General features: G+C 41.5%; 1 protein-coding gene across 2 annotated transcripts; it reads right to left on the reverse strand.

Annotated features, from left to right (window-relative positions):
• KCNK17 (potassium two pore domain channel subfamily K member 17) lies at positions 1–27622 on the reverse strand. 2 transcript variants are annotated; one of them, XM_030500080.1, is made up of 5 exons: positions 27587–27622; positions 13588–13702; positions 5024–5190; positions 4273–4441; positions 1–1926 (listed from the first exon to the last, which is right to left on the reverse strand). In XM_030500080.1, exons 1-5 carry the CDS (start codon positions 27617–27619, stop codon positions 1640–1642), a joined length of 771 nt encoding a protein of 256 aa, XP_030355940.1. In that variant the 5' UTR covers positions 27620–27622; the 3' UTR covers positions 1–1639. The 2 variants fall into 2 exon arrangements, with proteins under 2 accessions (XP_030355940.1, XP_030355939.1); XM_030500079.1 differs by lacking the exon at positions 27587–27622 and adding an exon at positions 23245–23460.
• Positions 27623–27637: the final 15 nt, after the last annotated feature.

Raw genomic sequence — 27637 nt, forward strand, 5'->3', positions numbered from 1 at the left:
TTCAAAAAATTTAAATGTATTTATTTTGCATCAATTTCCTAACTATGACCTGTGATTTCCACTGCCTTTCTTTCTTGCCTCTGATGCATATTGAAACAGTATTTGAGAGAATATTTATTACGATGGAGTTGGCAAAAGGGTGATGACAAAAAGGTTGACAAATGACAGACTAGATTTCATCCAGCAGATTCCTTCACTGCATTTTCTTCTGTAATCAGTACCACCACATATCAACACTCAGACTGGCCTACTCTGGAAATACTTTTTTCATTATATGTGTTTCAGAACTTGCGTTCCTGAAGACTGTAAACTTTTCACTCACTGCATTTCTGCGAATCCAGCTATGGATATTTATAATTCCTGAGTGCCTCCTGAAAAGACCATGTTTTCAGTCTTTTCTCCACCATCCATATGAAATCTTGATCCAGTGCAGAAGCTGAAGGCTTACCCAAATGCTTCCTTCCAGTTTACTGCTATGGTCAAGCTTTCGAAGTTAATGGTCTAAGATGCAAGTAGCACAACAGGAATAAGAAAATTAGAAGATTAGATATGAGTACATAAATGGCAGCAGGAATTTGACTCTCTTGGGTCTTTACAAATGGCATAACGTATCAAATGATTTCGCAGAATTTAGTGGAATTGGGAAAAGAAACAACGCCACGAAGCAACACAAACCAGTTTTGTTTCATAAAGGCCAAATTCTGCAGAATATGGCACTCTGCAGATAAAAAGATAGTTGTGCTTATATAAAAGATGTTAGCTAGAACAGATACACTATTCATTTTGACATGAGAAGTTCATCAGAATAGCATTTCTTGATCACAGTTAAAAACACTTCAGTCTGTTTCTAGATTAAAATTGCCCTTGTTAGCACTGGCCATGGAATAATGACCACTGGCATTTAAACTGCCTCTGTTCTTCCTTTTCTGGTTTCTAAAATGTGGCAAAATGAAAATCTATCTAAATGAACTGTCCCATTCAGCTGATGACATTTGGTCCACACAGTACTTCATAAAGGATGAGCCTACATAAGTTCTGGAGTAAGGAACAGTGTAACTACCTAGTCTCTTTTTAATATTAGTGGACCTCCGATGTAGAAATTTATTAAAAAAATGGAATGATGTTTCTATTAAGCTCTGCCTCATTGCCATCCATGTACTAATGATCAGAGAGCAAAAGCATGTTACCACCTTTGGCAAGCACAAGCATATATATAGGTGATGAAGCGCATTTGTAGTGACTGCCAGGTGGTTTTATATAGTACTTTTCATTAACTCTTTCAGCAACATGTAATTTGTTTCCTGCATTAAGTGGCACTTTCTTTTCTAGTTGTGGCTTGTGTTTTCAAAATGCCATACTTATAATTAGGGACTACAAGAACTTTGCATGTAAAGAAGAGGACAACAGCTAGTGTTGCATATGGATGTCAAAGTTTGCTTCATATATTGAGGTGGGAGGTTGGGCAATATCTCTGTAAATCTATTTTTGGCTAAAAGTCCCATTGGTAATTCTTGGCAGTGCTGCAAATGAAACATTTTGATGTCATCACTCTATTCAGAATAGAGTTCTGTTCCCAAATATCTGAGTGGTGCATCTCTGGTGCACTAAAACCTAAGAGATACTAAGGGATGATTCTTCCCTAGGGTGCTTCTGCAGGAGCTGTGTAGGTGTGAGGTTCATCAGGTCCTTTCATTTTTGTGTCTTTGTCATTGCAGATCTCCATATCATGAAGTCCTGTTGTACTGTTTCTGTTGCCATCCACTAACTCTTCTGCCATGCTCTTGTTGCACTGACAGAAGTCACTGGAGCTCTCTAGAAAGTTGATGCAAAGTTTGATAACCAGTGCTAGCCAGGCCATCCCAAAGAGGATCCACAGAGAGATTACATTCTTGTACCAGCTTGGGTAGGTACGGTCTGGGTTCATCCCTACAAGAGAACCACCCAAAACATTTCTAGATGGGTTCAAGAGTGCCTCAAAGGAGACAGATTATTACATATAAAGCAAAGACAGTGGAAATACGACCTAGTATTAGTGATTTCTATATAAAACATGAGTATGCCATCTATTTAGCATGCGAACAGATGATGCAAGCATGTTTCATGACGTGTCAGCAACAGCCTAGAACTGCCTAGGAATTGTAAAGATTACCCATAAGGAAGAAAAATAAAGCCCAGATTACATCTGTGTCAAAGTGAAATTATTCACAATTAAGCACAGTTTCATGTCCCTACTTATCACTCATCATCGTAATGTTGTATTAGTATGTAACAGGGGTCCCCTGCAGGCAGAGCGCTAAGCGGGTTTATGTACCAGTGTATGTATTTTGTTAAGCCAGGTATATGTGAGCCTTTAGGAGCAGGAGGGAAGGGGCCTGAGCAGTCCCAAAACCTCCAAGAACAACTAAGCCTTGGAAGACAGCCTGAAATTATGCTACCTCTGCCTGGTTGCTCAGTTAGGTACTTTGTGATCCCTTTGGAGCAGAATAATATTTTTGGTTGTGTTTCCACAATGTTTTGTACAAAGAAGCTTCTATGTGTTAAGTTAGTGTCAGTAGTAATATTAACACAGGCAAAGCAAAGGAATGAGCTCAGCCTTATGAAGTGACTGGGCTGTATCTGCAAAGGAGGTACCCTTACAAACACAGGTAAGATGCAGGGTACAAATCAGTGGCAGCAGTCTTTGCATGGGATTTTCCTCTACTGCTTCTCAGGTATCATTATTTAGTTTTCCTTACCTTTGGAAGGTTTGTCATTTTATAACTGAATACCTACAGCACAGCAGATATTACAGAACTTCTGATACTTTTGGGACACAGTGGGAGGAGTTGACTTTTTTGAGGTGGTACCTCCATGAACCTGGAAGCCACTTCCCTTACCACATTCCAATGAAAAAGTACATATAGGGCTGGCATTTAGGTATTTATCATCTGTAGGAATATTGTCCTGCCATTACCTGCACAGACTAGCCATTCCTAAATTGTGGTCCATGAACTGTTATTGTCTACAAGATTGTGATAACTGGTCAGCAGAGCCATATTAAACAGCCAATCTTTTACAGCCATTTACTCGGTATTATTATATATAATAGAATACATATTGCATGTGTTTTCAATATAATAGGAGCACAAGACATTTGAGGTTATCAGTAAACCACAGATAAATGTCCGGGAGCTACCAAATACTTCTGTAGTAACTACTCTTTGGGCTGACTTTCTACATCAAGGTGAACTTCAACCAGAAAAAGTATTATATTCATCCTTCAAACAAGCACCTTTCACTGATACTAAAATCAAAGGTTTTAAAATTGTTTGCTTCTAAATAATAAATGACAACAAGAAAGAAGGGCTATCTGGGGCTTTCAAGGAGAACGCTTTATCCATAGAGACTGACAGGTGCAAGTCTTGTCATAAGATGTTCTAGTCTTTTTGTCTAGGGATTCAAGGGTGCATGTGTTTCTATAATCAATTTGTTTTTAATGAGAAAGTCTTTATCAGAAAGGTGTGTCCTGTGTTTCAGCAAATGCATCGGGCGTGGGTCCAAACCCATTTCCTCTGGCAAATGGTTTTGGCAACTAAAACTAGGCTGTGCCTGGTGCCTGACAGTCTACACCTAAGTGACTTAAGCTGCCTTTTAGAAAGCAGTTGTCTGGGGTTTTGACAGAGGAAACAGTCACTGTCTGCTAATGGCGGTGCAGAGTAGCATCTGCTTAAAACTAATCGTTGCTGACACTGGAGCACACCAAGCGCACCACCAGTGACTGCTGCCATAAAAAATGTAGCTTTCCAGTCTGGTGTTAGAGTTGTTCAAGTGGCAGATAATCTGAATACTGAAATATTACTCATTGACTGGGAAATTATTTCTTTGCTCTTCTACAGGTGGCATTGCTATCTCAGCAATCATGTCTTCTCCAACCTGTCAAATGCCTACCACAACACATTTATCATTTACTGAGATTTATCTTTACTGTGAGGGTGGTGAGGCACTGGAATAAGTTGCCCAAAGAAGTGATGAATGCTCCATCCCTGGCAGTGTTCAAGGCCAGGTTGGACAGAGCCTTGGGCTACATGATCTAGTTTGAGGCGTCCCTGCCCATGGCACGGGGGTTGGAACTAGATGGTTTTTAGGTCCTTTCCAGTCCAAACCATTCTATGATTCTGTGATCATCAGGTCTGTGCATTGCTAGTGGTGTAAAACTGCCAAGCTGGGAGCTTCATATGGCACACGCGGCTTTGATATTTAGTAGGTGAAAGCAACGAAATGTGAACTACTCACCAATCACATAATCTCCAAACCCTATAGTGCTGAGGGTAATGAAGGAATAGTAGAAGCCTTCTTCATAGGACCAGCCTTCTTTGTCAGAGAGCAACAAGGGAGGTAGCAGGAGGAACAATAATGAGCCAGTCACCAGAGCACAGGTCTTAATCAGCAGGGAAGCTTTTTTCTAGTAAAACAGGAAAGAAAAAAGAAAAGATAAGAGAGAAAAGATGAGACTGTCACAAGTAGGGTGTCAGGGAAAGTCCAGCTCAGTTTCTGGTTGAAGATGATGCTGGACTCCATAAAAACACACATTCATGATGTTCCACTAGAATAAATAGTGTGGTTCTTCCAGTCAACATGAACTGCGCATCACCTACTTGAGTCCTAAATTCACATCAGTTTAAAGCCTGTTTCCCACATGTTCCCATATAACTTACATGTGCAATTCTAACTATTGCTGATGATAAACAGACCAGATATTCTGGTCTGTTGCACGGCTCTAGGGCTCTGGCACTTCTGTTCCTGTAGGGGAAGCCGTTCATCATAGAAGTTCCCTCAATTAATAAACAACCTTATCTGACACCTCATAGGGCTGTCATAAACTAAATTTATCTGCTTCCAGTTATTCCTGAGTATTATTGCCTTTTTGGCCAAATAGGTAGGCAGCTATCCTTGTTAGTCACAGGATCTCAAATACCAGACAATGCTCTTTCTGTCTTTTCTTTCCTGAACCTGAGGGTGAGGCATATTTGTCCACATTGCTTACCTGCCAGTGAAATACTTCTTCTAGGCGATGGGCACAATGCTGAACCCCCAACAACATCAGCTGCCCAATTTCGTTCAGGAGCACAAGATTCAAGGGGATCCCAAAGAGTGCAAACAAGATGCAGAAGATTCGACCAGCCACAGTGCTGGGACTCAGGTTCCCATAGCCTAGACAGGAAAGGAATGAGGTGTTAAAGCTAAAATATTCTCTGCTTGCCCTTCTCCCCTGGAGGGGTGAACCTCTATCTCCTACAAAAGTTAGAGAAGGTCGCTGCTCCAAAAAGGACCTTTTTTGTAAATAACTAAGTTACATCCATTGTTTGCCATATCCTATTGCAGGTTGGAAAATAACATTTCTTTCCCTGCCAATTTTGCTTAGTTCCTTTTCCATTTACCAGTCAATTTCCTCTTCCCTACCCACTGTCCTGGCTGGGGTCTGACGTAAATGCAAACCTTCCATTTAGTTCAGGTTTTGTAAGCATTATTGGCATGGGGTTTGCTGGTAAATGATCCTGCATTGCTCTCAGATGGTCTCTGAATCACAACAATAGTGTTTTAATTATAACCACCACCTTCTTCTACCTTTGTCCCACAAAACTAATGAACTTAACACTGCCTCTTTGCTTATACTCCTCTTTTGTGCCACAAGTACAAATACACCTTAAGCTTAAATTGTCAAAATGTTTGCCTAGAGTCAAGAAACCCACAGAAATTATATTTCACCTGAGTAAAATATTTTGGTCTCAGACCTATAGAATGAGAGAAAAAAAAGTGCTTGAAATGTTGCCCTTTTTCTCCTAATCATATGAAGTGGTCTAATAAAGGTACTGTCCTGCAAGCACAGCCTTGCTTGTATCCTTAGGCCATCATCATCATATCCTTAGATACCTTCAACATCATTGCAGCAATATTTGTCTTTGTTCCCCACATCTTCTTTTAAAAATGTCCTGCAAATCTACAGACTTGCACTTTTGAAATTTCAAGTGGTTTATACCACCAGAAAAATCAGATTCAACTTTGGTCTGTTTCACAGGACACTTTTTAAGACAGGGAAAGGACTAGCATATGACAAGCATTTCAACAGAGACTTAGCCAGAAACCTATGGCCTTGACTGCATTTCAAAATCACCTCCACTCATTAGAGATTTGTGTATGTCCATATACAAGGTTGACAATCTGGCAGAGCTTATCTTTTCACCACAAATAATCTATCTCCTCCCAGTGACACCCAACTATTGGTTCAGTGCAAGCACAGAGATGCTACCGCCACTGATGCCTACCTACCTTGCTTGTAGGTGACGTAGCCCTAGGGCAAATGAACAGCCCCCAAGAGGGAGAGGTCCAAGGGCTAGGTTCCTCACACCAGATAAGTGAGAGTGCAAACACCTGTGGTTGATTAGATGGAGTCCCATTCCTTCACTAACCTCTGTCCCATGCCAGTTGTAGTAAGTCACTGGTTTATCACTTATAGACTAGTGACTACGAGCTTATAATATGTATATGCTCTGTGCCAAGTTTTGTGCTGACAAGATCTCTCCCTGTGGACAATTCTGCAAACAGTTAATTGTGCACACGCACCATTAAACCACCCTCAGAGAAGGTCTGGCAGCAAACTATCTCACAATACGTGAGAGGTTTCGCATACATACAGGCTGTTTTTTCATCTCATTCCTACCCCACAAATTCAAAAGTTTACTATCTGGAGGACTTTTCATCCAATAATTTTATGCTTGAATGTGAGCCCATGGATTTTACGTAAGTGATAACACATAACATACCTCCAAAGCGATGGCCCTAGCAGCCTGTCCCAAGAGGGGGCTGTTACGCAACTAGAGGATGTTTTGAAACACTTTGTGTCAAACAAAGGGGCTAAATTAGGACTGTACAGCAGCTTTCATTCCAGCACTATGTTCTTCATTTATGAGCTGCTTCGTGGTATTTATGCACTTTTCTTCTCCTCATGTGGAATTGCTGACTTCTGCCAGCTTTCACTATTTCTAGACTAGCAGGTGTGATAAATGAAAGGCACAGATCATAGAATTGTTTGGATTGCAAGGGACCTTAAAGATCATCTGGTTCCAACCTCCCCACCACAGGCAGGGATAGCCCACCAGATCGAGTTGCTCAAAACCCTGTCCATGTACATGCAGGCAAGTATGTCTGGCAGGTGAATACACGTAAGTGAATTTAAGGGATATGTGCCTGGTGTGATCTGTTTCACACTGGCTGTGCCACATTTCAGTGGATTAATTCCAGCTTTTCTCTTTTATGGAACTAAGGTGTTTTGCAGGCTGCTCTGGACTCAGGAGAAAGAGCTGGGGGGCATTTACTGTGAGGCTGGAGTCTGAACATGAGTCACATATGCTTACAGCAGCTATTCTCCCCCATTTTCTATATCTAGTTCAAAAAGACTGTGTAATGGCTCAGGCAGTTCTTTCTACTCATAGCTTTCCAGGTTATTTTTGGAGACAAATATCAGATAAGAGAGGAAGAAAGGTCCATGATTTCAGGTCCCTGTGTGAAGCACAGCTGCCTTCAGGATTTTAAGGACCCCGCACAGTGCTAACTGGAGAGCATCTAAGGTCAAGCTGTACATTACATCTATTTTAGAGCAGCAAATTGAGTGATGTAAGAAGGTCCAATACATACAGTAAGCCCAGCACATGATACGCAAAGCAGATATTGGTGTTCGATTTATTTAGCTCCCTTTTCCCTTGGGCTCAGTAGCTCAAAACAATTTCCTGAAGACTTGGTGAGCAGTTGCTGTAAATATGGCAAAAAGCCACGTTCCACTAGCTTTTTACACAGGCTACAAAGTTTGATCAAACAGTACAGGAGACTTTAGATCATGCAAAATAGCCAGCAATTTACATTTGACTGATGATACCCCCTTGATTTTGGACTAGACGAATAGATGCCAACCTAGTTGTATATAAACCTCAAATGTTATAAAACTCAAGCAGGAATGGGTAAATGGGACTTAACCCTCTCCCATAAATAGAATGAGGGTAATCAGCGTCTTATACCATTGTGGGCTATGAACTTGGTTCAGATCTAATGCAAAGATTAAAGCTGCACTGGTAGGTGTGTCACATCCCTCTGAGCCTGCTACTGGGATGCCACCTAGTACACGCTTGCACCAAGAGACACAGATGACGCTCACCAAAAACTTCAGAGGACAAAGTGTAAGCATTTTCACTGAATAAGCTGGATTAAATGCCTGTATAGCTCCTCATTTTGAAATAAAGTGCAATGTAATTTAATCTTCTTTAGAAGCAGCAAGAATGGTTTATTTCTAAGTGTTCGTATTTGTTTCTAAATGTTTTACCTCATGTGCTATTACACATATTAAGTCTTTTCCTGCTTGCCCATTATATTCCTATGCATAAGGGATTCAAAGGCTCTGCTAAGAGAAGGAGACTCGTGTGTGATTAATGGATTATTAGTAAAAGTTGTCTTCATAGGCAAGACATTATCCTTCTTGCAGTGCCCCCAGCTCAGTAGAGGCAACTGTGGCTTCCTGCTACCCACAATGGGAAGCTTGTTTGGCTCCTGTTCTCACTGCCCGGATACAAGAGTATTTTAAGCAAAAAGTGCTTAGAATGAAGGAATGTTTTTCACAGGCTAAAACCCATCTGCAAATTCACCAAATAATTTTAGTTGCGGGAAAAAACAGAATTAGATTTAGAAAAAAGCTGGAGGAAGTGTCACTTTCCTAACCAGTAAATTTTTCAGTATTTCAAGCATCCAAACACATTTTTGGGGAGATTTGGTTGAAATCTTTCTCCTACTTGTCAGCTGGACACAGCCATTGAGCTCAGAACACCTCTTACGGCAAGTCACTGTTTCCAATTCATCGTCCATGGAGGGTGGCTTTGTTGAGGCCTCCCAGTTTTTCTACACAGAAACAGGACTCTGAAGCCCCAGGCAGCGCCAGTATTTGCACTGGCATCTCAGTTTGATAATTAGGACCAATAAAAATAACCCAGTTTATTTTAAAAGCAGTGGTAGCAGAATCTCAGGGACTGTGTCTTATGTGGGAAAGCTCACCGGTACCACAGCAGGTTGAACCAGGGTCTGTGTGGGAGGTACCCATCGCTACTCATTTTAGCTGGCACAGTAATGAAGTCGAGACCAATAACTAACACTGGTAGGCTGAAAACACACACTTGAACAGTTAATTAACAGTTTTAGCCCTATGAAGTTCCAGGCAACAGCAAAATTTGGTTGCACACTCCTTCAGTGAGTGAAAAGCCAGAAAACTGCTTGGGATGAGTACTGCAGTCTTCTATTTGTTACATTTGTACTGTGTATACACTGGAAGCTGCAGAATTAGTCTCAAGAGGATGAGGTGGCAGGAAAGCAGACCAAATTTGCCAGTGCTAAGGAAATAGCCTAGAGGATGTTGCTGAGAGTGTTATCCCCACATCCACTAGTGACCTCTCATGGACCATTATACCACTTCCCACTTGGGCAAGGCTGTAGAGCAGCTCTGCCAACTGCCACAGGGCAGGGAAGAGATCAACACATCAAAGGTGTGGGGCTCTTCAGCAGAGAACTCCCCTCCACAAACCTGAGGTTCAGAGAGGATTTAAAAGTGGTCCTAGGCTGTTATTCCATGGTTTAACTACTTCAAGACATCAAGTTGCTTTAAGTGGATTTCCCAATGGATTGCCAGCCAGCAATGGGTAGAAGCCTGGGTGTTTCTTAGTTGCTCCATCACATGCTAGGCAGCACTACAGAGAGCCAAGCCTTAGAGAAACTCTTGCTGGCCCAAAGCCCTGCACTGCCAGGACTCCACAGCACTGAACTGGCTGTTGTTTTTTTCCCCCTCATGGGAATCATCTGTCCAACATGTCTGTGACAATGTACTAAATACCAGCTCCCGCTCTATAGACTTCTCCTTGCCTCTTTGCTACCCTCAATCCTTTGGGGAATTGTTGTCAGGAGCTATGATATCATGTTAACCAGAGAAGGGAAGGATGGAAGGAAGCTCTTCCTTTCTTTGCCGTAAGATGGTTTACTTGCTCAATTTTGTGTTTAAAAAAGGGCCTTTGAAATTCATAAAAAAAAAATGAGTACTTAGCTTTGCTAACTACCAGGGAACAGTAAGGCAGTGCTAGGTAATGGCATCCACCCACCCAAGAGAGAGGGGGATGTTCAGGCTAGAGGACACAATACTCTTTCTTCTACTCTTAGGCCAGCACAGACCAACCTCAGTCTCATTGCAAATCCTTTCCCTAGCACCTTTTCTGAAATTACACCACCCTGTAGTCATTTAACTTCAGGAACTTTCATCTTGTGCCCCACTCTGAACTTGCTTTGACCTTTGCCCTGTTAGTCCAAACTAACTAGGAGGAGAATAAACACAGAAAGGAAAGACTTTGTGTTGGGAAGGGATAAAGATGTCCCAGAGAGAAAACAGGCAGAAAGTAAGTTTTTCTTTAATCATGTTTAGCTCTACAGCTCTAAGGGAACTCTGAAGATGATTCTTCATGGCATTGAAGAGAGGGTTCCTACGGAAACATCTGCAGAAAGAGAGATAAACATACGAGATCTGGGATGACATGTAGATGACAGCATTGAAGCAAGCACAGAAATACAACAATGGGGAGAAGGAATCAGCAGAAGCCCAGGGCTGCCCAACCCACATGATCAAAAGCTAAAAATGTAGTTCTATTCAAATTATGAGACTGGCCAAAAACTACCCAGGCTTTGGGGCACTTCTTTAAACAGCAGATTTTGGTTCATACATGTCTGTTCTTTATACCTTTGGGATTAGGATACCACGTGTGTCCAGCCTGCAGGTTAGAGCTTTGTTTTTTAAGCAAAATTTGCGTACTGCTTTTAATCACTAGTGGAAATAGATGATGCTCATTTAAACGGAAGAAGGGTACAGCACAGAAGGTGTTGCAACAGGAGACATGAGGACTGAAACTGTCAGTAGGAAAAGAAGCTAATGTTCCTCCGTTGGTGTTAATGGGGAAAGCAGCTAACATCCCCTCCCATACCCCAGTGAAAGAGTGTTCTGTTAAGGACTGGAGAAACACACCAAGCCTTCTGAAGGGGGTTAAAACACCTAAAGCAGAAAACAGAAGCTGATAGAGCAGAAAGGACATCTCAAAGGGAAGTGATGAAGGTAAAAGTGATAATGGCCTTGGCAATGCTGGTTGAGAAAACCAAGGAAAAAATAACTGACACAAAAGCCACAAAGATATTACAAAGAGGCCAGCAAGGCACAGACAGCATTAGCTGCAGAGAAAGAATATCAAAGAGACAAACAGGACAAAGGACTTGCAACTGCCTGAACACATGGAGTTCACACAGATTCTTCAACAAAATCTTTATCTAGTACCCCTAAATTCCTGAGACACTCTTCTCCATTACTATTTTAACTCTATCCTTTCTGAACTCATTTGCCAGAATGCCTTGGATTTTAACTCCTACACATTAATCTTGTCAAGTGTGACCTGCTTTCAATGGTTCCATACTTACATACTGGAATAAGCTCTTCCCTGCCATGTAAGGACACAAAAACCTCAACAAACCTTTCTCAAACTCTCTCAACTATGTCATTTACCCCATAGCCATGCCTTTAACATGAAGCTTCATACTGTGAATCACTCCTCTGAACTCCGAACTCTTTGTTAAGGACCTTGTCTCTTTAGTTGACATCATCAGTTATCCTTCCTCAGCCATCCAGTGATGTCTGGGTCAAGGAGGCTGCACCAGCCACTCTCAAGAACTTGGATAAAGGAAGAGTATGGGTAACAGACTCAAGGTAAGGCTCTGTGAGGCCATCTGTATTTTCCTCTTCAACATACTGTTACTGACAGAGTGTTGAGACATTAACCTGTATCCGTGTAACAATTTAACTTGAAAAAGCAAGAGCTAGGACCCAGTTGCCTGAAGTTCTCTGCATAAAGGTGACTTATACAGCATTCTCAAGTCCACAATCAATCAATCGTGAACAAGTCCCCAGAGTCACAGTATCAGCTTTAAAACCATGATATAGAGAGCTGTAATATTTGTTTCTTTTTATTTGCCCCTCCTATCAAGTCAGTCATTGTCATCCCCCAGCCATCAGGGTATGGAGTTTATTTAAAGAAATTAAAACAAAAACAAAAAAAAAAAAAAAAAAAAAAAAAGGCGGCTTAGGCTTTCATGGAGTAATAGCCAGAAATGTTTAGTCTAGATCTCTGCCAACATCACAAAACCCCCTCGTATTTTAAGATAACAAATTTGATTCTTCCTGAATGTCATTAACTTAAATCGGTTGTAGAAAGCAGAGTTACTTAGACATCTTAGAAACTGAAGGGTTAACTTATTGAAACATGCAGAACAGCTCTGAGCAGATGTTGCTTTGTACTTGAAGGCTGGAAGCAAATGTCCAGGCTCTACGCTGGAAATCCACAGCCAGTGTAGCTCTGTCTAATGAGCCTCCACTGCCATCATCTGGTACAACCCGTACCCAGCAGTACAACACACCAAACACTTCCCAACCAAAACAATACACGTGCAAAAGAGCAGGGCAGAAAGATGTACAGAGTCACAGGAAGGTAACACACCCTCTGCCACCCAGCAAAAAAATAAAAACACCCAACCAAAACCCTCTCTCTGTGCTCTTGTCTGGGGGCTTGATGTTCTGAAGTCAATGTATCTTCAACAATGATAAGAGAAATCAAAAGAATACTCCACGTGGGTGCACAGAGAAAACTCTTGATCTAAAACTGTGCTTGAAATTGAAGAGAGCTGACAGACTCAACACAAATCAGGAGGGGTTTTGATATTCAACAACCATCTCTCTACATTCTTCCCCCCCCATGGTTTTTATAATTCAGAGTCACACAGTAAGAAAAAGATGTCAGGGCAAGTTAGTAATGGTTTGGGGGACCAGGGACATGCACTGACAATAATTAATAGCGTCTGCCTTAAGTAACAGCATACTTAAATACATCTTATGGTTTCCATTCTCTCCCCACCACTTATTTCCACTATTCCTTCATGGCTTTGCATTACTCATTTGCTGAAACCTGATTCAACTGTTTTATTTATCCAGCTTTTTGACCTAAACAAGCAGGTCCTCATCCAAAACAAGTAGTAATAAGAAGGAATAATTTATAAATATAGCCTCCAAGGATTCAATAGCCAATATTGAGAGTTTCAAAATCATTCCCTCTCCTTGTGAGGGGAAAGGCTCATTGCAATGCACAACTCACCTCATTGCAATGCACAACTCTCTCAGAGAGCACTAGGCTTGGGAAAGTACAGGCAGTGCAGCATTGTGAAGTTCAGGCCCCAAAAGCTCTGTAACTTAGTAGGGATATGTACCAAGCTAAATATCCCTAATCTAGTTAGTTAGATCCCTATCTAATTAGTTAGGGATCACTACTTCCCTTGCACTGACAAAGCCTTTCTGGGGCTAGGTTCATGGGTGCTTACCTACTGCATGCTCTAGAAAGCTACATGAAGCTCCAGAGGACCAGAGCAGCATCTGATAGTACAGGTCCTTATTCCCACTCCTCTCCCACCTATAAGGGAACCCTGCATGCAGCGAACTCTTACCAATGGTTGTTATTGCAGAGATGGAGAAGAAGAAAGATCCACTGAAGTCCCACCTGCCCAGGCTAGTGGTGTTTCCCCGAAGGATTATGCCGCTCTTGTAGGCTTGGACGATACCCTGCAAAGAGAAATATGTGAGATCCCGCAAGTCCCCTTATGGCAAGTTTGTGTGACTGGCATTTCCAGTGCTGGCTAGTAAAGTCACAAAGTGCAACTACTTCTGAACCTGTTGTTTCCCTTTTAATAGAGGATATCCTGGGCCTTAGAGACCAAAGAGCTAAGAGGTCACAAAAGCCAAAATCCAGCATATTGTTTCTAAGGAAAGGGCACTGGGCGTTTACAGCACAAAAGAAAGTTGCAAATGCAGATGTTAGATCATACAGGTAAGTGTGGAAGAGATAGGAGGGCAAGAGCTACCTAGAGAAAGCTTAGCTAGTTCATTATGAGAACTACCTATGACATATTCATTAGGAAAAGAAAGTATTTCCAGATGGGATATTCTCATGGCAGAAGTCCCAGAACAGCAAATATATGTGGATATGTAAATGATATAGATCCCTTGTCTACACTGAGGAAGAATGTATATGGTGTGAGGTAGGAGATGGAGACTACACAGGATGGCCAGTCTACTAGTATTGGGGAATATGTCCCCACATCAGGTCTCTAAATATGAATAAATGGATTATATTAGCATGATGCCCAATTCTGTTCAATCCACCTGGGAAAGATTCAGAAGTCACTATGCTGAAGTGTGCAGTTATGCCAAAATAAGATATCAATTGTCTTAACAGTATCCATATCTGACTATACCTTCTCATGCCACTAAAGTTAATGATATTGAACTGAGTTGTGGTCAAAACAACATTAATCACAGCATGTACGCTAAACATTTCACTGATGAAGAATCCTGGAGAGTTGATTATCCTGGAATGCAAATTGTAGACAAGAACACATAAAATTCATCACCTCTGGGAAAGATATGTGGATATCAAATAATGCTAACCCTATCCTAACAATAAGGCTGGTGATAAAGCTATCACCATTGATAATAAAAGGAATCACTGTCAGGTTAGATTTGCATCAGTTGCAAGTCTTACAAAGAAGTCAAAGTTTATATATCTATCAAAAGCAAACAAACTTCAGGCCTGCAAAGCAAGGAAGCTTTGTCCCATTTTACTGATGTAATAGGCTGCAAGTTATTAAAATTATACAGGGCTGTGAATTAAAAACTCTTTCCAGAGACCTAGGCAGCACCTTAACCACAAGGACCATTATCTCTTTTCTCCAGAGCTACTAGTTCTCACATTAAGAGCAAGGAGCAGCTCAGAGATCAATGCATTTTTTCAAGTAAGAAATGCTGTTTGACAGTCACGTTACTCATAACTCAAGGCAATTTAAACCATTCAGGGTCACCTTATTAAAGCCTAAGAGCATGCTCTGCACAAGATAGAGCAGAGAGGCCTTGCTCTGAAAAGGGCTAAAATGCTGTATTACATTTTGCTTCCTTCTGTGAATTGTTGCTGTAACTTGTGTGGGGCAACTGACAGGAAGAATGAGTATGCAGCATAAATGACATGAAAGAATCAAATTTGCCCTTACCTTCTCCTACCCAAAAAAGAAGAGTGAAAAGGCTATATCAGGAAGCCTCCAGTGTGACTTTTTTTTTTATATATATATAGTTGTATTTAATTCTCCCCTCCAGCCTCACTTCTTCCAGGTCAAGTGTAAGAAGTGCTGCAGACAATAGCCTAGCCAGGAATCACAGTCTCCATGGAAATAAAAACTCCCAAACTAAACCATATGTCAAAGGAGACACTGGAAATTTATACAGATGACCTTTATCTTTTCACCTCCAGAAACTAGTGGTTAAGTTTGAAAATAAAAAGCTTGTTATTCTCTCAAACTTTCCTTCTGTAGCCTGTGATCTCCACTGTTCTAAGTGGTTAGTCTTGAACATGTATCTGCTGGAACAGCAACAGTCCAGCTCTCAGATAAGCCAATTTGATCAGGGAGACTCTAATGTACACATATAGCATGTTCATTCTCCTGCTTGATGTCCTGCTGATACAAGCTCAGCAGCTGACAATATTAAACACACATCGAGCTTTTGAAGCCAGATGGATTTAAACCCCAGAGGATTGTAAGAAACTGTAGCTGAATGGGCCCAAAGAAATGGAAATGTTTTCATGCAGAAAGGGGAAATAAACCACCTGTACAAGACATCATGTGAGTAGCAAGGACCAGCAACCAGGTCACTAAATTTCATATCGCTGCACACTTCAGTTCTGCATGGTTTAGGACCAAGAGACTGCTCAGTTACAAGCACCCATGTCAGCTTCGCAGTGATTTCTAACAGCACAGTGTCTCAGGGTCCTTGTCTTAACTTTCCCTGAGGTGATGCTACAGCCAGGAAGTACAGCATTTGTCTTAAGAATCTGTGGGTAGGCTAAAGTATGTGCACTAAACGGCATGATGATCCTGCACTGATCTCAATGAGAAGGAAGGTATCATTACACATTGACAAAGAGCAAGCAACTACTGAGCTTGCAGCATGCCAGCTGTTTCCTCTTTCTGGGATTGAGGCACTTAGCACGTTCGCAGTAGGTCTTCAAGAGCCTTTTGCAGTAAGCCTTGTTAAATCTTGTTATCAAACATTCAGATAACACCATTAACTACTAGGCTCACGGCACCTGGCACAGCCCCATTCAGGGAACACTGCATACTCATGCAAATCAAAGCCACTTGAATAAACAGACACTCCCAGGAGAAACTCAAGTTCATTCACTTCACTGTTAGAATGAAGGAGCTACTGTGACATCCTTAGAGGATTTGTGGAGGGTAGAGATAAAACCCAAAACCTGGTATCCTTAAGTAAAAAAAAGTGTTTATTATAATATCTAGAACCAACCTTTGACACAGCAACAATGATGATAGAAAATTAAAGATTGATTGTTCCGAGAACAGTAGAACTAATGGAGCTTGCCTTCCTACAGATGCGCTCACAGAGGTGGATTCATGAAAGAGAAATCCATAAAGAGCTATTAATACACAGAAATTACTTCTGGCACAGGAAGTCATTGGACTACAAGCTCCTGAAGGCTGAGTGAGCATTCACAAAGATATCAGTGTATACTTGCCTTAATTGAATATGTTTCTCTAGACTTCTGCTTTTGGCTAGAGGTCTTTTTCATAGAAGAATTAGAAGTGGTTTACAGCAGAGCATAGGAGAAAGCAGCTAATAAACACTAACAGAACAGCTGAATTACCCCTGCTTTTCCCATTGAAGAGGCACTGATAGGTACCCGCTGCTTATTTTCAAAAAAGCCTTGCCGTGTATTTTGGGCTGTGGGTTCAAAATTTACTAAAGAGGAACTAAATCATACACATTGTGTTATATCTGCTTGGCTCCCTTAACATGCCTTTTTAAGAACCAGAGGTTTTTGTTTTGTTTACACCTATTTTGAGGTGAAATTCTAAGGGTTTTCCCTTTTCTCTTAATTAGGCTAGTAATTTATACAGTGTCTGCTCCAAAACCTAATGTATCAAAAGGCACCTAGTAGAAGTAGCATCTCAAATCAGTGTTCAAAAGTATGTATCTGCATGATCTAAACCAGTCAAAACCACCAACTGCTCAAACACAACTACTCTTGAAATGGCAGAGCTTGGGCTTGGTATTTTGGGAACTTGAAAGGTCATGTGTGCAACTGAAAGTAGTATAGGGAGGAAACAAGTGGGTGGTTAAAATAATCAGAAAGAAACAGAACTCAGTTCCACTTTGATTGCTACTAACAGACAAGCTACACAACACAAAGTAATTTCACTTCTCTGCTCTTCCCCCTTCCAATAGTAACTTACAGTTCACGGCAACTACTACATCTTTAGCTGACAATGCTTAAACTGAAGATAAAAATTTCTATGGAAACTATTATAACTACTATAGGATAAATTATTAGATTCTTAGGCCTTCATGAGTTGATGAAACTTTACTTGCAGGCTGTCACATTTTCTCATCAAGAAGGCTGTTCTCTTTCCTAATAGCACCATGCAAAGTCTACTTGCATGGTCAAATATTGCCATAGCCGGTGGTTAAAAACCAGCATGACTCCCATTCAAAGTAGTCTATTTAAATGTAGATGTCTGTCCTCTTACCTCTGTGATAAAATATGCCTCAGAACACCTAAATTGGGCCTCCAGCTCCATTCTGCTTAACCATAAGCTCTGAAGTTCCAGTTAGGAACATCATAAGCTAATGCTTGCAAATGCATGCTTTATGTTAGATCATTATATCCCAGTACAAAATCAAACCCTACTTTTGTGCAGCCTTCTGCAGGGAATTCCTTCCTTTAGTTCAATTAAATAATCCAGTAGTAACTCCATGAGGAAGCTGTGGATTTCTGCTGGCTCGCGTATCTAACTTGTCTCTGACTTATGAAACTTATTTTAGGATGGCAATACCCCTTCATTCCTTCTCTTCTATCATTAATTAGAATAATTATTGTTGGTTCTTCCTGCAGGAACATCCAAACACAACATTGTCGCAATTTGGGATATTAAAAAAAACCCAAACCAATCCATAATAATAATCACCATTTCATCCTGACTGCCTTTTAGCCCTTCACCACTCTAGGGTTATACTTCCGCAGGTGATTGGTAACAAGTGCCTCATCCATCCTGGAAAATTCTCACCAATTTACACAGCTTTGCACCAACAAACTCAATGAGGTCAGAGTGATAACAGCAAAAATTAAACCACATGCTTGAATTACATTGTCAAAAGATCTTTTTCTCACAGCATCTAGTTAAAAAACCCAAAACAAACCTAACAACTACAAAAAAAAAAAAAGTGAGGTTGCTGATTCTACCAGGACACCCACTGAAGTATCCAGAAGCTTAGTGCAGCCTCAGCCTACAGAGTTCAGTTTCCTCTTGACATTTAAGAGTTACATCTTTTTCTTCTCTGCAAAATGTAGGTTCATTCTTTTCTATTTGCTGTGGAGTAACTATCTTTCAGCCATACCCTTAAGTCTCTCTCATGTACCATGTGTATTGCATTATCAGTTCTTTAACTGATACCCACTTTAGATATCCACTGCTAGTTTTGTGTCTCCAACCTTCCTGGCTGGTTATTGAGACAGTTACTGGTTAATTCCAGCTTGCTGCACTTCCTTACTTGTTACTTCCCACCAAGACTAACCAGGTGTAACTGATAATTTGATAGTATCAATGAACATCTCTTTTTAGGCAGAGGTACATAAATAATAGGTTCCTGTGCCTCCTCTCCACCTTCTTTTTTCAAACACAGGTACTAGACATTACATCATTGACCTGAAGACCTAGGAGAGTCAACTAACCAGAAGCAACCAGTTCATCAGTAGGTCTTCTCCCCACCTTCCAAAAAGAGGAACCGTGTTACTGAATACTAAATGCCTACTGCCTAGCACAATAAAGAGTCTTTAACACCTTCTGTCAAAGGTATACTATAATAGGATGTTATAAGCACACAATTCACACTCTTGGTAAAGTACCCACAGTTCTTTTTAGTTAATAGGTCCGGAGAATGACAAACTGGCTATAACTTAACTGGAGCAGTAGTACATTTGGATAAGAAGCAAATTAGAACAATTACAGGGGATTGACCCTATTTCACTTGTGACAAACCAATGGATATTTGACTGAAGTGAGTTCTATACAGATGTCACTGCTCCACAACACCCAGAGCCAATTCTGTTCCTTAAAAATCCCTTATCACCAACAGGTGATCTCTGATGCTCACCCCTTTGTAGTCCCTCACTGCTGCATCATATGCAAGCAAGATGATTTTAGTAAACTGTATTTGCAGGCTTGTATTTCCTGACACCTGGCACAAATCTCTACTGGTTCAATGTCAGTGCAAGACAAGGTATTGATGAGGATCTCCCAGTTATGTGGGATCTCGTTGCTCTAGTAAACATGAACTAACACTCTGTGTAGCTCTAACTGTTGACTCTGGAGATAATAGTATCTAGACCCACCTCCAGGCTTTTAGTTTATGACCTGCCCTTTACAATTACATCCTTTTCACTACACTTTAAATCCTGCTAGATTTAAAAAAATTGATTTAGCTCAGTTTTCTTCTCCCCAGTTTATGTAAGCAACTGGGTTTAAATAGCATTATACACCTACAATAATAGAATATGAATAGAACAATAGAATACAGGAAATACTCATATTAGGGAAATATGTACATAACAAAAAAATTATAGCAAAAAAAGGAAGGGCAGCATGAAAAGGATGTCCAGGTAGCAGCCTAACATGTAAAACAGAAAACTGTTCCAAGCCTGGCCACAGGGCCAATCATCTGACTAAAGCAATGCTGTTAAGTACAGCAGCAATAGCTGCACTGGTGCCTGTAACCACTGAAAACAGTGCAGGCAAAAGAACGAGTCTGGAGGACAACTCAGCTGGAGCAGAGCTATATATACTTGCCCTTGGCAGTAAAATCAAGACACATACACAGTATAAGTGCATCACACTGGGTAGGGTGTGTGTAGGTGCCCCCACCCCTTAAAGGTCAGAAAGAGTCTCAGCTCTAAGAGACATGCCAGTAAAGAAAGGACCCTCTATGTGTGACCTCACTCTCTGGACACTTCTCAAATCCTGGAAGCAACATCATTTTTGCCTGGACAAAGACTGCTGTATGCTTTTTTCCCCAGCTGAGTCCCGCTACTGTCCTTCACTGTATTTAGGGTGTATCACCTGAAACCTGCCTTATCATTGCACTTGTTTCCTTCTTCTGTAGGGTTTATTATTGAGAGCTTCCTTTGATGCGACCTTACAGTCAGTGATTCTGGCACGCGAAGACCACCATCATATTTATAATTAAAAGCCCAACATTGCCCTCTTTCTATGTAGCCTAATGACACTTGAGGAACTGTTTTCTCTTGATCTTGTTTTTGGTGAAGATGTGTTTGTGTCAGAAAAATAGCCTAGGGTTAGATGGGTCAGCAAAACCAAATTTATGTTGTCCTTGAGTAGATGTCACTGGATGCACAGTAGAGAGACACATGGACAGAGTCCCTGTCATCCCTTTTGTTCTTTTCTAAACAAGTAACAAAAGCCAAGAAAAACACAAATCAGTCTTCCCCATATGCACATTTATGTATGTGTAAACACATGAGCATGCAGTTTTGTTTGCTTATACATAAGTATTCACACATGCTACCTTCAGCTATTTAGGAAATGTGGAACTGTTCAGCACCCCACCGGGGAGGAGCCAGCTAGTTCCAGGCAAAAAACTCCAGCAACAAAAGCCAAACAGCTGTGGGAAGCAAGGACCCACCACTACTGGTGTTGCACACTTTCTAACACTCTCCTCTTGACATTCAGTTTCTGCTATTCCCATTTCCTTCTGTCATTTCTGTTGTTAACCAGAAAATTATTTCATCCCTGAAAGGATCTGAGCCATAGCAATTACTGAATGAGAATTCACTGGTCTGGCTACTACAGTACTGACTGATTGCCTTTCCTCCTGCCCATCCTCATGCCCTGCTCTCCTGCTAGCTCCTCAAAGCAGGAGCTCTCTATTGCTCTCTATCTGCGCAAGGGATGGATTTCCACTCCTGGTTGGTAACTAGAAACGGAGTGATAAACAAGGTGTAAAATGACATTTGTACATTGCTTAGTAAACTGGGATTTTATTCCCCATTGGCCCCATACTCTTAAAATAAACACGGTTTAGAACTATCAAGAATGAAAAAGTGGTAAGAAAACAATGAGGAATTGCCAGTAATGTCAAAGCAGTTAAAATTCACACAGTTTTATGTTTTCACAAACACTCCTTATGTCTTTCTTAATTAGCAAATAATCAACTGTGTATCTAGAATATAAGTTTGTTATCTGAAGAGGGCCAGTGATGGCACTGCCTGCTAAACTATGTGCAATCTACTGCAATAAAGTACCACACAGAAAAAGCTCTCATTTTTAAAGCATACTTCCAGCACCAAGTAATTGCTCCACAGGAAATTAGAGAAGCATGTGGATTATATGTTTAAGGCTCGTTTCTCACTGTGAAAATTATTAAAAATAACACACAAAACCATTCAAACTCAGACTATGTTTTTTCAAAGTACAAAGGTATGCACAGACACTCCATAAAATGAAACAAAACTTTTTAACCTCCTCACCTACGGCTTGCTCAGGTCCCAACTGATTATTTGCATAGCATATTATAACAATGCCTGGTCTAAAGGGCTGCCAGGGCCAGCTGTCTTACCAGAGAGTATCAAGAATTAGTAGAGGTATATATAGAAAAACAAGCTATCAGAACGATATTAGAACGACCTATCTACTCAGGTGTGATCATTATCTTCTCTCCACTACTATCACCTCATTGCTGTCATTCATCAAGTGAAACCCTTCCAATCCCAGGGCAAGAGCCAGGCCAAGCGCCAGGTCAAGCACTCGCTGTTCCACAACAAAGCTCAGCTCAGACCTGCCTTTATGAAGTGCCAGACTGGTCTTCTCTCACTTGTTTCTTACTTCTATTTACATTCCACAGCTAGCGCAATATGCAGCACACACTATGAATAATGAGAATAGATACCACGGTACCTTATGAGGGTCCAAATTTGTATCACATCTTCAATGTACTTGTTGACTGCCACAGAGCACTTACCATTAGAAAGTCAAGGGATGAGAGCCTAACAGGTCATCAGCATAATTCTGTTTGCCAGGTCGTTGCTGAAACTCCTGACAAGATTTTTTTTTTTTTTTTTTTTTTCCTTTTAAAACTCTCTGCTGGGGTTGGGGAGAGGATGGGGGAAAGACACTTATCCAAGTCCTTTTTAGGTTCTTTGAACTCTGGTGGCCAGCTACTATGGTTTCAGCCACTACCAAATGCTGCTTTTACAGAAAAACTCTGTTTTCCTGTTATTGTTTGGCAACACTTATCTTAGGCAGATGGACCAAAGTAAGCAGTACATATTCAACCACCAGCACCGACTGAACTAGAATGGTTTGGGTAAATAATGAAGTCACTTCAATATTGTAGGTTTTTCTTTTTCAGATAGAAAATGAACAAGGAGAGAACCCATGCATCTCACTTTGTTTGAATCTGTATTATAAAATGCATCCACTTGTTCTCTAGTAAGACTGCATCCAGTCATGCTTTACATTTCACAACCATCCTGGAAACATCCTCAGACACATTTTTAAGGATACTTTAAGTAGTGTTACCAGGATTTTCTATTTCCCTTTAAATAACAAGCAGAAAACTGAAAAAGCTTGTCATGACATACCAATTAAACTTACCACGACAAAGCCTTCCCGTTAGGATTTACCACTTGTAGGACGTCACAGGCTGTAACTCATTCTCAGTAAGCTCTGCAGCAAACCAAACCTAACCCACCTGCAGTTAACTCCGGGCCACTACTGAAGGACTCAGGAATACCGCGACCTGCGGAGGCCAGGCAGGGACGGGGTAGCTCTATAGCGGCCGAAACCCCGGGCGAACAGCCCAGCGAAGCGCAGAGCCAGCCCAGAGGAAGCTGCTCGCGGCACGGAAAGGTTTTCCCACGCCGTGGGCAGCTTCTTCGCGGCAGGGCTATGCGTGCGCACAGAAGAGTTCTGGGGTTTGTTTTTCGTTACTGCAGGCAGCGCTGCCCCGTCGGGGCGCGGGCTCACCTCGATGAGCCGCTGCAGAGCGGGCCCCCGCAGGCAGGTGTGGTTGGCGAGCAGCTCCCAGCGCTGCCGGAGGATGTGCTGAGCCGCCCGCGCCTCGGCCGGCCGCTCCAGCGCCTGCAGCACGCCGGCGCCCAGACCCACATAGCCCACGTAGACCACCAGCAGCAGTGGTACTCCCCAACACCGCTTCTGCTGCTGCCGCCGCGCCTTCACCATCGGCCCCGCTACCACCGCCCACCGCGCTACGGCTGAAGAAGGCGGCGGGGCGGGAGCGGAGCTGCCCCCGAGAGGAGGGATGCGCTGGGCAGGGCAGGGCACCCGGCCGGCCCCTAGAGCCTCCCCCGGACCAGCCCCCCGGCTTTGCTCCTTCCCAACCCCGGGAGAGGCGCTGTGCCGGGCCAGGTAGCTGGTTCTGCCGCTCCCCTGCAGCGGCTCCCTTCGCCGCCACCCTCATCATCCTCCCCCTCGTCCGCCGCTTCCTACCTGTCTTCTCCGGTACGCAAAACCAGCCCAAGGCTCCCTTCTCCACGCAACGATAGGCACCAGGGCACGTTCGTCCTTTAAAGACGGATGCTACCCAACTCCTTTCTGGGCAAGCCGAATTGCTGATCTAACCAGCTGATACCAGTTACAGATCGCTGTACTAGCAACTTGTGCAAATCTAGTTTCCTCCTTCACATAGGTGCTAAACTAATTTAAAAGGCAGTGAACAGGTGTTTCTGATAATAAGCCTTCCATATAAACAACTGTAAAGAAAGCAGGCTTGTCACTCTTTTTATCGTTTGTGGTTTTCTGATGAAAGATAGGAGTACTTCCTTCACCTAGTTAGTTCTTGAGACCTGTTTGGTTAAAGTATTTTCTTGTATAAGGTACACATCGAATGTTTTCTTATCAGTAGAAAAAACAACCAAATCACTTTAAGTATATACGAAGTTTGTAACTTACCTATTTTGTTGTGGAATATGAGATTAAGGGAAATGAACTCACTAATTTTCTAAACAAGATGCTTTTATGTGCTGTGAGATGCTACTGTCATCTTGCAGTGCCCTCTGATTTTTATTTTTGCCAGGGGAGTGCTGGTACTATCACAGATAAGGCAGCCATCAATCAGGTGTTGCACTACTGGAACAGTTCTGGTTATATGCTGGTTTATGTTTTTGTGGGAGATACTTTAAACTGACTAGCATAAACTCATGGGTTTACTGGCAAGATGCAAAACTTAATATGCAAAGACCAATTCCAATTTAAAGGTGTCCTGAACACAGTCTTAAAAAAGTTACCCAAAAGTTACGCTGCTTATTGCTCGGACTTCGCTCTGCCTTTTCAATGTATTCATCACTGAATGATGTTTAAAATAGAAAAGAAAAAAGCCTTCTGTAAAAATGTATATAAGAAAGATGCAAAAATACTAAAAAGTATATACAGTCAAGTTTCTTCTTTCATTTAAGATCAGGAAATAGACACATCTGGACTACAATTTGACATTTAACTGCATTAAAGTCAGATAGTTTATACGAAGCACACTAAGATAACCATGCTGAAACATTATGGGCTAAACATACAGCATTTAATGTTTATACCAAAGATATATTATAAAAAACATTACAGGTGAGACTCAGGGTTTGTAACTACAAGAAAGACTGAAAACCTAGGACATCAAGCATGTGCTTTCTAGAAGGAATTTGGGGAGGCAGAGTAGATATCGAGATTCACAACAAAACCTCATAGAATCACATAATATTTTAATGGCTGATTTTCTAGAGTGTACTCAGAACTGTCACTTGTGTGTCAGCCTTCTATTTACATCTCCAGAGAATGGCTCAAATATTTGCAAGTGATGTTTTGGTGTTGTCTGGAAGGTACCAATACACCTAAGGATGAGGAAGGGCTTGCTGATTAGGCTTAAAGGGTAAGTGTAAGCCTGGAAAGACTTTTGCTTCTTATCCTGCGCTGGACTGCAAGTGGTAGCTGCTTGAGACAACGTGCTATTGCATCCTGGATGACCACTGCCTGGGCCATTGCTTCTGCCACAGGGTGCAGAGTTGCAGTCAGAGGCTTCAGAAGTGCTGGTGTCCATCTGAGCATCTCATAGTATGTTGTTTGATCGCCATTCTGTGCAGGATTGCACCACTGGTAAAATGGGTTATTAAAAGAGTGGAAAAGTCCCTTTTGGATATTCCTCTGACTGCTAGTAAGCCCTTGTGATTGCACAGTTCTTCCACATTATTTTTCTTAGCTGGCTGGTTGATACTTGTTGGCTACCTTTTTATTAGAGCAAGCGTACTAGAAAACACTTTATCCATTCATGCTCAAGAACTGGACCAGTGCTCTCAGCATGTATCTCAAAGTACCTTCGATTACAAATGCGCATGACCTTTAGGATCCTTACAGGATCTTGAAAAATTGACAAAGTGAGCAAGAAATTTCAATCACTTCTGTAACATAGGAGAGGTCATCAGTATCTTCCTCTTTTCTGTTCCAGCATGGACACATGCTTGATTCAAGTAGCATAGTCTCACCATGCTACTACTTTGCAAAATCAGTATCAGGTACAGGAGCAATTTTCTGGACTGCAGTAAAACAAATCCGAACTCCCTGCTGTCAGGTGTCAAGCAAGAATGATTTTAACAAACACTTTTCCAGTAAGTGGTGCATGCATACTTTCTGTCCTTTATAAACCTTATTATCATTTTTTATGGCACACAGCATGGTGTAAAAATCTGTATAGCATCACCTTTAGTGCATGTTTTTTGGCTGGCTGTGGGTAGATAAAGCAAGGAAGGCATGGGAAAAGGCATGGAAAAAGGAGGAGGGAACAGGTTAGATATAAAAGTCAGTAGAACTTTACTTTTGTCTTTCATGCAAACTGGTCCAAAATACCTTGTAGCGTTGACACAAGGCAGGTACAGAGTACAGTGATGGTGGTATGTTAACAAGTGCATATGCAAACATTACGTCTGAAGAATAGAGAATACTGGGAAAGTTTCCCATGAGATTTGCAAAGATACAAAAAGCCAGACAGGAGAGACTTGGCTGCCCTCAGTGAAAGCAGCTACAAACAAAGCCAGTGCATAAATTTATGGGAATAGCTGAGGGCATAAAGGAAGATCAGTGCAAAAACTGAGGAGATAAAATCTGTGAGTTAGGCAGTGGTAAGACATGAGGGAAATCTTAGATGGGATGCGTATTTGAAAACCCAGCTTTGAACTGAGTTGAATAAACCATAGCTGGCACACTGCACTATGCAGGAGTCAGCAACTAGCAAAGAAAGCGAGCACCAAGTCAGGTGTAAGAACAAGCTGCTGCTGTGACCGTCCTCAGAAGTAAGAAAGTATGAGAGAAGAGATTTGTGACCTGCACCTGTCTACATGTTTTATGGGCACTTCCCCAAAATGAAATACCAAAGCAGCTGCTGAAAGGCTGGCATGAAATGTTACTGTAGCCTGTCAGCCATGGGCTAGCTTGCTACATGCCCAGTAATAATTCACTCACACTTAAAGTTCCACTTATAAATGAGTTTAAAAGGATTAACTAACAGTTACTATGAGTTATAAACACACCTAGTAAATGGCAATATGTACATAATTACAAGCCATGGAACGTGTAAGTGATGGTTATAAATTACCTAGCACGGTACTCAATGAATGGTTAATTGCTTTATCAAGTTTCTAGAGTTTAAAACGTAGTATGACTACAGTTTTATATCTCAGTGACTGCCCTGTTTATAAGGTGCTTATGTGCCCTTCTTTGGCTTTACTGTTTCTTTGGAGATGGCTGCTGCTATGTTCGAGTTACAATAGGTGTGACAAAACCAAACTCCCTGTTTCTCACAGTTGACACTATGTGCGTGGCTGAGGATCAGATTTAACACAAGAGCCTATCATCAGTGTTATTTAGAGGTAAATGGACAGCATCAACTCTACATGCATGATACCTCCACAGTGAACTGTCTCAAAGCAAATGCCAGACTAATAATATTTGTGATCTGGCTGGAAATAAGGAAGTCTGCTTGCATTTAGATTTAAAGTGCTGTTGTCAAGTGGCTGTGAAATGAACTGCGATAAGGATAAGGACCTGTTTTGAGCTCTCGGTTCACTCCAAAATGGATTGTAACAGTCCAGGCAGTGCTGGATAGACACATGATTTCTGCACAATTTAAGAGAGAAGCATTTTAGCCCAGGAACTAAAGAAATGTTATCGTTTTATATGAAAGCTGCTAATTTCAGACAATATCAAATGAATGTCAATTGGATGAATGTCATTTAGCAGGTGGTCATTACTGCTGATATTCCTCTGTGGTTTTGTTTGTTTTCCGACTGGAAATGAAGAAAGATTTCTGTACCTGACTTTTTCCACTTGAGATTCTTGGTGACATGACTTCTCATCGGAGGCG

Source organism: Strigops habroptila, chromosome 10, assembly GCF_004027225.2.
Source record: "Strigops habroptila isolate Jane chromosome 10, bStrHab1.2.pri, whole genome shotgun sequence".
NCBI lineage: Eukaryota > Metazoa > Chordata > Aves > Psittaciformes > Psittacidae > Strigops > Strigops habroptila.